The sequence below is a fragment of the Aythya fuligula genome, chromosome 1, assembly GCF_009819795.1.
Source record: "Aythya fuligula isolate bAytFul2 chromosome 1, bAytFul2.pri, whole genome shotgun sequence".
Classification (NCBI taxonomy): domain Eukaryota; kingdom Metazoa; phylum Chordata; class Aves; order Anseriformes; family Anatidae; genus Aythya; species Aythya fuligula.
The window spans coordinates 33,773,254-33,785,144 of NC_045559.1; the positions used below are offsets into that span (position 1 = coordinate 33,773,254).

General features: G+C 41.8%; 1 protein-coding gene across 1 annotated transcript in view; it reads right to left on the reverse strand.

Annotated features, from left to right (window-relative positions):
• LRIG3 (leucine rich repeats and immunoglobulin like domains 3) overlaps nt 1-10,916 on the reverse strand; it is a gene marked incomplete at its 5' end in the record, with an annotated part of 43,265 nt that extends 32,349 nt beyond the window's left edge. Inside the window, 3 exon segments of the mRNA XM_032206923.1 lie at nt 2,980-3,054; nt 3,280-3,351; nt 10,810-10,916. Of these exon segments, the coding sequence (XP_032062814.1) occupies nt 2,980-3,054; nt 3,280-3,351; nt 10,810-10,916 (254 nt within the window).
• Nucleotides 10,917-11,891: the final 975 nt, after the last annotated feature.

Genomic DNA, 11,891 nt, shown 5'->3' on the forward strand with positions numbered 1-11,891 from the left:
CTCCAGAAATAGAAACTACACTAACATGATAATCCACCCATGCTTGTTTATACTGCTAAAAGAATTCAGACATTCAGTACTGTACCCAGATACCTGCAGTATCATTCACTGTAGACATACTATCAGTGCAATTCCTTTTGCAAGGCAAAAAAAATCTCGCAGAACAGGTAAAATTAAGTCTCCACTGCTGAGTTGACAAGTACTTGGAATAATTTTATCCACTTCACAGAAGAAAGTTTCTTGACCAGTAAAGATTTTGGCCAGAAAGGAGGGCACCATTTTCACAGCATTTCTTGAGGAGACCTTGGAAGAAAGAGCTGGCTTTTCACTGACAGTAATGAATGGACTTATACGTATCTTATAAGAAACATAATCAAATCAAGTTTCAGAAGACTAACCACCTCTTTTCCACTACTATGTGAAGCAGGAACAAAGACTCAACAAAGAAACAGTGGTTTGTTTTGGAAAGGTTCCATAAGCTCCTTTGATTTTTAAAGTTGAAAACTGCAGAAAGTCATCGGAAGTGTATTTCAAGCAGTTATTCTTTGAAGAGCATAAAAATTATATTCTAATTGTTCCATATGCGTTTCCTTCGCTTGACATAAGTATCATATTAACTCAGTTTGATACAACCCCTCCAATAACTGAATACATTTTTTTACCTCTTAAAAAAACCTATCATTAGATAGAAATATCTGCAGATTTACGAAACTGGTTTATTACAGATTTTTTTTTTTTGCCAGACAACTGCTGCATATTTATTCTTATTTACTTATATCCTTTTTTTGTAAAATTTCTGTATAAAGATGTGAAGCCTTATAATTTTTAACCTGTAAGAAGTTTGAAAAATAAACCTTTGCTAAAGGAACAAAATGCTTTTTTTTGGAACAATGTAATACCACTCTAATTATCCTTGCCATATGCAAATTATGTAGAAAGAATAAGCAATTGTTTTTAACTATTACATACTGACAATTGTTAGCCAATGTAAAACTTTAATGTGGTTGAAATAGTTCTTTAAGTACTTAATCTCAATGAATCTTTGCAGTGGTCATACAATTAGTATTAAATCTGAGTTTGGGCATACCTATATTCAGTAATCTCCCAAAACCATACAGAAGTAATTGAAATTTGAATAAGAACAAGCTATCACCTAACCAGACCAACTTTAACCGCACTGGTTGTATGAAAACAACTTTTTGAACCTTCCCCCCCCCCCCCCCCCCCCCCCCCCCCCCCCCCCCCCCCCCCCCCCCCCCCCCCCCCCCCCCCCCCCCCCATTGAATGGTCACAGTACAGAAAACAGATCTAGTAAAGTTTTTTTTTTTTTTTTCCCCATGTTTTACCACCTGTGCAAAAGAACCAAGCTAGTAACCTATGGATATGGAACAACCAATCCAGCAGCGACTGATTTTCATTCTCTCAAAGGAAAACAAGAATCTTTGCACAGCTGCAGAAGGATGATTTTAGGTTCATCTAAACTAGTTAAGTTTCCATGAAAAGGACTAGAGGTGATGTTAAGACAAATTCTCAAGTTTGTATTCATCACAAATAAGGCAAGACGGTATAAAACTTTATTAATATTTCCAACCTTGTGGTATAAAGAACCTTAACAAGGTAAAAAAAAATGAACAGGAATACATTCTTTAGATCAATGAAATGTTTAAACTACAGAATGCTATGCCAGTGTAAAAATAATGTCAACACTAATGCAAAATTGAAATAGATGATACGCTTAAATTCAATAGTTATTTGTCAGACACCATCTGCTTTTTCTTTCACTCTTTTCTGATTCTGATCTGTAAGAAACCACATCAGTATCAAATGTCACTTAGTTCTTATTCAAACAGAGCAGTCCAGACACAGCGGCTGCACCAGCTGACTTAGCTGACCTGGGCCTAGAGTAAAAACAAACCCCTATAAATCACCAGATGTAAGCAATTGAATAGTGATCAATTTAATTAGCTGAACAGCTTTCTGAAGTTTACTGTATTGTTTTAACCCTTCAGGCTTCTTCAAAAAAGGTAACTTGCAATTTGTATTCATGAGTGGGATTTAGCCAGAGGGCTACATATTACCAGGCTTAAACACTTTAGATTCCCATTGATAAAACTCAAACCCCACACAAGAAAACACGTTGGCTTTTTTTCTCCACCTAACAGTAGGATACAAACATTTATTTATTTTTTTTAAAAGCATTATCGTCAACATTTTGGAGAAATTAGAACACAAGAAAAAAAAAAAAAAAAAAAAACTTATTTCAGGTGAAATGCTCAGGAATAAGATTTCTTCTAAAAATCAGGAAATTTGGTTTGGGGTCCTATGCACCTTTTACAATTTTATGCCTGTATTATAGATATCACATCAGGCAACCTATTATTTTTTTCAAACAAAGCAATGAATGTGTACATAATTGTGTCACAACCATATGTATTAACCGCAACTGGAAAAATTTTATGCCACACATTAGAATGGTCACAGAAGGACATTTTAAAGATATTGACACAACATCTTCTAACCTAGGTATTTGTCCTAAAGCTGCGTGTCAAGGGGATTTCCCCACACTGCCCACTGAAATTAACAGATTTCTGCCATGATTTAACGCAACTGGGATTTCAGCCAAGATGTGTAAAACAAGAGTTACACTCTATTATTAAAGTCTGCATTGTATGAGTTTACGTAACATTTACTAATGTTTGTTCAGTGCCTAGCACAACAGGGCTGAGGCTTCTGGGCACTACCACAACATAAATTTATTCTAATGCAGTCTTTGTATCTGAGGGAAGCATAAAAACTACAAGGATTAAGCTCAATTATACACATTTTAAACAACCTGCTAAATAATATGACATAATCAACTTCCTAACCACAAGCCGCTCTATTTCCAATTATTTTACTTTAATCTCTGCAATGCACGTATTTCCACTAACCCTAGAGAGTTAGTTCCACTACATAGGGACAAGAGCGAGATCTACTTACAAAGACAGAAGAGTTATATTTGCAGATACTGGCCCCAGATTTGGAATCATCTCCAGTTCATTGTTGTTCAACTTCCTATTAATATTAAAAAAAGTGAGTTAGCTTTAACGTAAATCAGAAGTATATACATTGGATTTATTAAATTGCTGGTGTCAACCCAAAGTTTGAAATTAATTCCAGTTTCACTTAATGTAAAATATCAGAGCATAATTGTCAACCTATTATCCCAAGTTACTGATATCCCAGTGACACAATTAACATATACAAACCATTTTTTTAAACTAAGACAAATTGACTTACACTTCCCGAAGACTATGGAGGTGATCCAAGAAACTGGTCTTGATTGAAGATAATTTGTTGTGACTTAAGTCCCTATGAGGTTACAAAAATAAACAACCTGTCAGTTTTGCCATAAAATATTGCATATAGCAAGACAATTACAATCAAAAATATGTTATCATTCATTTCCAAGTACATAAAAAGTTATTTGTTTTATATTAGTAGAACTAGAATAGAAACACATTTAAATTTACAAGGTATATAAATGCTAACAGTTTGATCACTGCTGACAGTGTCAAAGAATTTCCTGAACCTTTTAAAAGAACTGCTCATTTTGTGTTTTGTGTGCGCCTGCATGTTTATGTACTGAAGAAGCATGAAAAAACACCTCAAAATGTTGACTTATACACATCAAAAAAAACCTCTCTTCCAGGCAAAGTATCTGGCTAAAGCAACCTGTTGGCTACAAGGAAAATTCATAAAGACTCATTGCCATTTCAGCCTTGAGTCATTATTACACTTGCACCATCTACTCTTCTCACTTGCTTCTGCAAAGCAACTCACAAATCTTCAGTACCTTAAACAAGAAAATATATACAGGAAGGCCTAACTTCATCTTGAATTTTAAGGTGTCTGTGCACTATTCACATTATCATTGCCTTACTTGCCCTTGAAGCTCTCAGCTTGTGCCACTCCACACTGAAGATCCCAAAATACAAATTGATGCAGTTTATGAGAGCCCATGTTAGAGCCTTTGCCAACAACAGTTTGCTGTGAAACAGGCTAGGGTACTAAGAGTGCAACACACCTTCTTGACCATTGTCAGGGCATTACCTTCCCTACAGACACTGTGTATCTTCACCATATGGCCTCTTGACCATTTGAAAGCCATCATGAAGCACAGTCCTAAGAAACATTTGCTGTGGTCTCGGAAGTACTGGGAACATCACAGAAAAAAAAAATGGCTATACAGTAGAAGACAGAGAAGTTAACTACAGAAATTCAAACTTGCAAGTCTATAGAGATCCATGCAAGCAGTACAGATTTACATCTGGCCACGTTACCACAGCTAGCCCTGCTTGAAGACCTTCCTCTTTTTAGTCATCCATTCCCACAACCTGCAAGTTCCTGCTCCCATACTACAACCTGTCATTACCTTATCTGCACTGACAGCGCTGTCTGCAAAGTGCTTGCTGTACATCCTAACACTCAATTTTTAACACAAGCCAGGAAACAAAAGTTCCACTATTCTGAAGGAGTTCTTAACCTCACTTCGGTGAGACCCCCAAAGAATTGCATCTGCACACTTTTTCCCTGTGCTAATTGAGCACTGAAATCTGGAGCACTCAGCAACGCGCCTGGTTGTGATAAAAGCTGAAAGTGGCTTGGAAACGAGGGTGCTGAGCATCACTAGAAGGGTCTGGAAGCCAATGCCTAGGCCAACACCAAGACAGGGCCTCATCAGGCCATGCAGAAGTGAAGCACATTTCCATTTGATTCTTGGGGAAACTCCCATAGTCCCACACTTTTTCTGGAGAACACAATTCAGTACATGGTCGCCTATGCTGAGAGTGCCAAGCGCAAGTCTGTGACTGTCACAAACATGCCTATTCTTCATCTACAGTCTTGGAAGTGATGATACCTGATAACCAGCATAACCATGCCGCACATGGATCAGAACTGGTTTAAACCAAGCCAGCTTTGCAGTCTGTGTGTTACTCTGCTATACGACTAAGCCCTGAGCAACTGTGGATCTACAGAACTAGTTTCTCTTCACCCACCACCACAGGTCCTTGGACACAGATGTAACACTGAGACCCAGACAGGTACTTAGGCTTCTTAAACAGCGCAGGGAAACAGCAAAATCGTGCTTTAGCCTCCCCCGTTTGGTGCTTTACACAGTACTTTTCCAGTATTGCCAGGACTAGGTATCTGCTTTACAGGACTCTAGCAGCATCTTCCCTACTATGCCCAGGATGCAGGCAGCCAGCCACCTGCCCCAGTCCTCACCTACGGCACCAGCACAGCCTTGGCAGGAGGCTCAGCGACTGCCCACTGAGACCCCCACATGAGGGAGGACTCGGGTCACCCACTTCCCAAGTTAGCAAAGGATAGGCAATGCCACCCGTCCCTCCCCCTTTTTAAACCAGTCTAAGTTAAATAATAATAATAATAAAACTCAACAACCACCAGCATTACAAACCATCCCAGCCACATGCACACATTACCAAGGGTACCCCAGCACTCAGCCACTCACTGCAGCAATGGATCAGGCCCAGGGAGCCAGGGCGCAGCCGCCCCAGCCTGGCTCTGTCGGGCACAGGGAGGAGATGAACGTCACCTTTCCCCAGCTGGGGCACTTCAAGAATGCACACAGGGCAGAGCTGCAGGTGTGTAAGGCGTTTTTCAGCACAAAAAAAGCTGGGCAGGTGCCAGGGGGAGCCACCTAGAGAAGAGGCACACCCTTCACCACATTCAGGTGGCCACAGAAGGATGCCTTCTGAGATGCAGCTCTGGACTCCCACACCTAAAATACACCTGTGTCTTCTTCCAGGTGTCTAAAACCCTCAAGATTTTCCTCTTTAAAAAAATGGAAAACCAATACAGTGTTAACGTTTTCAAAAAAAGCCACAAGTGTTAGTTTCATCACTATGATTTTGAGTTCTCCTGTAAATGAGGTTAACCACACTTGAGTTAGAGGACTGCATCTTTCACTGCTTAAAAGTCTAGTGCAAACATTTGTCTGGCCATAGACTTGAGAAAAATCCGTTTGTTTAACATTTGAAGACATCAGCTGTACAGGTTTGATATTCTCCTACTGCCTCCTGAAATGTAAATACTGAAAAAATACGCTGTTACAAAAGATCTAGGTTGTAACAGCAATGGGAATCTAACTTGTTCCTTTAAAGCAGACAGAGTAGAGACGATTTTACCCTTCAACTTCACTCGGTATTTGGCTTTAGCCTGTAGGGATTATAAGAACTATGCAAATAAACAGCCAAAATTTAGTGAAGCCATGGCTGTTAGTGCCTAATTTGTTACTGCTCTTCATACTTTAGACAAGACTTCAGAATCAGTAATTATTTCAACAAAGAGCTTTCAACGTTAGTGCTAAAAACCTGCATTTCTTCATTTCATCCAAAAACCCTGCAAAAGGTTTATTTAAAACATGTTTGCCTAAAGGACCCACCAGACAGTAACAGACGTGAGTAGATTTGTTCTGCTGGAGTTATAACATGTTTAAAAAAAAGAAAAAAAAATCTGGCAGAGTCCTTAAACTATAAAAATCCTGCAATTACAACCACTGCTGTGCATGATCACCACACTGGAGCCAGACACTTTCACTCATAGCTCAAGCTCACATCCATCTGGAGTCTATCAAGGCAACCGTGAGCGTAACAACTTGCACTAGGTTTCAAACTATTCTTTCGTGTTTGTCTTTTAACACTAAAGATTTTAACACTCTCAGATTTTCCATATAGCACCTACTTTAAAAAACACATCCATACAAATTCCTTATTCCTGGTTTACTCACAACAGGTTGTCAAACACAAACTGCACCTAAAAAAAAAAAAAAAAAGCCGAAGCAGAACTGTAACAACAAACTCCAGACAATACTGAACTGCATGTTTCACATAGCTGTATACATGTTTGTCTACCAATTGTTGGATAAAGGATGCATTGGATTTATTTTTGTAAATATTATTTCAGTACTGCTGACATAGAAGCTTCAAGAAAAAAAAAAAAAAAAAGCCTTACAAGTTACATTTGTAAGTTAAATCAGAAAGCCTGAAAGTGAACCAAGAGTTAGAACATTAGTAAAAGACACGTATTGTAAGTGAAACTCAAGCCTAAAGAAGTTTCTGAGACTTAAAAGCAATGGATTTGAGGCATTTTAAGATATAAAACTCTAGCATCCCTGTCCAGAGCTACAAGAGCGTTTCAATTCAATGCATTTCTCCATGTGCCTTAAAACACATACAAGGAAAAGATTTGAAAATGAATCAGTATTTTTCTCTCGCTTAGAAATGAACACTAACAAAGTACTAAGATTATTACCACGCATTTTCCATTTCTGAATTTTCCTTGTCTGTTGAAACCACATTACAAGTGAGGAGAAAATCTCCTCTGTGATTTCTTCTACTTCTAGAATTTCAAAAGCCATTACAGATGTAATAGTGAATACCCTCAGAAACTATATTTTTATTAAGAAATTCTTTATAACAATAAAAAATATATATGCCTGTTCTTCACCTCAGATTCTAATGAAAGCGATCAAGTTTTTAAGGGATTGTACCTACTTTAAAAAGAATGCCACAGTTTGAGGCCCTTTAAGAACCTGTTTTATGAAAGAAAATATTTTCTATACACCATTCCTTTCATATGAACACCTTTCATAACTCAGCTTCTGCATTCAAAAACTAAAACATAACTCTGAACATCAATCTTTATATGATAAAAAATGAAAGGAAGGCCTAATGCATAAAGGGAGAGGGTGAGAGTTTCTTCACACATTTTATAAATATAACTTTTAGACTCTAACTTAATTTACAACACTTAGTTACAATTATCATCTTCTTCCTTAGAGAACTCCGAAACCTGAGCCCCAAGTCAAATTTTAAAATGCAAATCCAGCAACAGCTTCTTAATCAGTCCCACTGGGGCCTATAGAGCTGCTAATTCAGCAGAAATCAGGAGAGCTGAAAAACAAAAAGCCAGGCTGTAGCTGTTTTAAGACACTGATCCAAAGTGACTCATAAATCAGCTTGCTATGTTCAAGTTTTAGTCTGGAAAATATTGAAAAACAGCTGTGAAAACCATACGGCCCTTTTTTCTGGCAATTCTGGTAAAGAACTAGAGGATTTATAAAATGTAAATACTAAAGATGTAATACAAACACAAGTGAAAGCCATCTTTTAGATTTTCCCTTCTGTCTTGCTGACAGTTTTTAGCATTCCTAGGTGAACCTGGCAAGGCATACACGACAATGCCTCTGAGAATTTGCAAACATTGAGGACACTGGCCAGTGTTCAAACTCTCTTCCTCCCTCCACTTCTGGCTATGAAACATCAGCAGCTCTAACGCAGCAAAACGTTCTCTCCATCTCAGGACACACATAGTAGAAGTAAATTGAAATCTGACTTTAAAACCATTTGTACACGAAGTCACTATAAATATTTATCTGTGGATTGTTATCATCTGTGAAGGCAGCATTAGAAAAGATGGTATTTATGGCTAAAGTCACAGCAAAGCTGGCAATTATACCCTGTTTACACCCCATTTCATAAAGCCTTTTACGTACAAAGCACTAGCCTCACATTTGCTACAAAAAGGGGGAACATAACTCAGTATTCAGGTTTATCTCCTGATTTCCCCCTTCGCCCACTAGAATGTCACACAGCATTTTCCACATCATAAACTCTTGGTTTATTTCATCAGAGGTTATGAATACAAAAGGAAGTGGAGACTGAAACAGAGCTTCAAAAGCCAACTTCATCAGATGTCCTTTCTGCCTGGGTGTGTAGACAGCTGGTCAGAGGAAGGTGTTAAGTCCAACATGGGCCTACACCTTCACAAGCACAAGAGCTTTCCCTACTCAAACACAAGAGTTTTCACCTTGTCGGCTGTAGTGGGTTTACGTTGAGAACATGGTGTAAGAGTTGTTTTCTGAAGAGTATTGGAAATAATGCAATTAAAGTACTAGCCTTTGGCTATAAATGCTACGGACTCCCATGGAAAACACAGTCACCATATACCAATAAAATTCATAAACAGTCTTTTACAATTTGTAAATGCATAGTTTGTTGCAACAATAATACAGGCTATTCAAACCTTTTTTGCGTATGTAAAAAAGAAGAGCGTTATAATTGTACGTGTTGTGCAATCAAAGCTCCAAGCAGCTGAGTAGCTGGAGGTAACAGGCAACGCCACACTCCTCTTGGTCCCCTTATTCAGAAGACGGGAAAGAAGAAAGAGCAGGGTACTTCTAAGGCATTTGACACAAACAAAAGAAATATTTACACAAAAGCAGCCAGACCACATGGCTTGGTGACACCTACAAAGATGTACTCCTGTGAGTTTAAGACCAAGTGACACAGCTGTCCAATGAGTAATCACAGCGGGGTTTCTTACAACAGACCAAAGCTTATTTATACAAGTGGAACTTATTTTCTCACACTTTTAAAGGAATGTGAACTTACATAAGGACAATTTACACTACCAAGGGAATTCTAATTAGAAAAACCTCCCCTGTGCTAACAAAAAAGCCCTGCAATGCGTTTTATTGTCTCTTGGTAAAGTAAGTGGAATAGACAAATTTAATTACTGCTAATGCAAAATACTTTTAAAAACAGCTCTACAAATGAAAGTTCTGTGACTTTTCCATTTGTTTTTTGTTTAGTGGCCATCACATCTGAATTTTATCTTAGCAGCACTAAACTAGGCTCAACTATGAGATTCAGCAGTGAAGCTTAGCTTAGCATCAAAAATACCTTAAGTTTGGTCAGAAAACTTCAGTTTTCAGTTTAACTTCAGTTACGTTAGGTAACTGAAATAGTTCAAAAGAACAGGAGGGATGAAATCTAATAAGAAGCAAAACCAGTTGTTGAATGTAAAGCAGATCCGGTATTTGATTCACATGCTTCAATCACATAAGCCAAAAGAAAAAAAAAAAAAAGTTTCTTTCCCCTCACACTTTCCTACACTGCTCATGGAAACATTCACCTCCTGGAGTCACTCGTATGTTCAGTTCCATATGGTGTCAATACAGCCATCCACATTTCATGAGTAAAGCAGCATGACCTCCAGACGAGGCAATTGAACAGAATTAGCCACAGCTAATTGAAAGTCTTCCTGTTTACTTTAAAGTCCTTATCTCGATCTGCTTTGGAAATGTAACAGAAAATTAATTCGACTAATATAGAAGATACCAGAGTGACAAGAGATTAAAAACAAATGTGCGAAGTCCCTCAGCACTTTTCAAGGTTTTAGAAAGCTCTCATGATTTATGCTTTGTCCATAAAAGTTTGTCACTGCAGGTAAGTTTTCCACACATGGCATTTCACTACGTGCTAGTAAGTTTCATAAACCCGTGTCACCGAACCAAACTTGGCGAGGTCCTGCCCTAATAAAGTTGTTTAAACCAAAACCATCAGTGAACGAAGCCCAAGAGCTGCACAAATAAAACCTAGGCCAGTATGAAAGTTTGGTTTTTATTTCCTGACTCAGAAATCGATTTCACTTGGCGATTTTTGCACGTTCCTAGAGAAAGTCATTAGAACAACTTTAACTTTACTCCTCCTCCTTCACGGGGGCCAAGGCGAGCGCCGCCGGCCGGGCGCGGAGGGCTCGGGCTGGCCGGAGCTCGCTGACAGCCGGCCCCCTCCTGCCCTCCCTCCATCCCTCTCCACACTCGCCCCGCTCGGCCGCAAACCCGACATTTCCCTCCCCGACCCCCTGCCCTACTCGGCCGCAGACCGAGGCACCCCGAGGGGCAGAAGATGGCGGACGTGCCCCCCCCCCCCCCCCAAGTACCGAGCCCCCCATACTCACAGCTGCACCGCCCCCCGCGGCAGCCGCTCGGGCACCCGGCTGAGCTCCAGGCGGCTGCAGGCGACGAGGTGCCCGGCGCAGCTGCAGGGCACGGGGCAGCGGGCACCGGGGCTGCCCCCCAGCACCGGCGGCAGGAGGAGGGCGAGGAAGAGGAGGAGGAAGAGGAGGAGGGCGGCGGGCGCGGCGCGGTGCCGGCGGGGCATGGCGGGCTCGGAGTCGCTGCCCGCGCTGCTCCCGTCCGTCGAGCAGCCCGGCTGACACAGAGCCTCTCAGCGAGGGTGCATGCCCCGGAGCCGCCGCCGAGGGAGGTGAAGGCGGTGAGGGTAGAGAGGAGGAAGAAAAAAAAGAATTAAAAAAAAAAAAAAAGTGAAGGGAAGAAGGGGGGAGTGGGGGGCACGCAGCGCCGCCAGCCACTCGGCAAACTTTGCAGCGCCTCAGCCCGCCTCCGCCTGGCCGGGGGAGCCCCGAGCGCGGCGCGGCCCGCCCCGCCCGCAGCCCCCTCCCCCTGCCGTGTGACAGCAACAGCCCCGGGCCGCCCCCCGGCCTCGCCCCGGCTCGGGGCGGCGGGGGCAGGCGGGTCCCGCCGGGGGTGCCCGGGTCCCCCTTCCAGCCCCGGGAGGCGGCTGAGGGCCGGGCCTGGCAGCGCGGCGGGCCCCGGGGCCTGAGGGGGAGCGCGGCGAGGCCGTGCTGCGCCCGGGATTCCCAGCGAGCCCGCTTAGCGCCGGTCGGAGCGGTCCCGGAGCTGCTCCGGAGGCCCCGGCAGGTTCCCAGCCAAGGCTGGGGTCACTGGCATGTAAAAGGTGAGGTGAGGTTAACTCCTGCCTTCCGGGTCCTGCGCGGCTAGTCCAGACACAGTAATTAAGCCCATTATGTTCCCCACAGGATCCCAGCTCCAGAGGTTCAGGGAAGTAGGCAGGGCGTACAGATTCCACATCTCTGAGGTAATCTATGTAATTTAAGTAAATACCTATTGTTCGAGTCCCATATGGAAGCCCGGACCCTGTAGTGGATGCAGTTATTGGAGACGTCGCACGCCCCTGCTCAGCAGCAGCAGAGCATCAAACTGCATGGACCCTGCACTT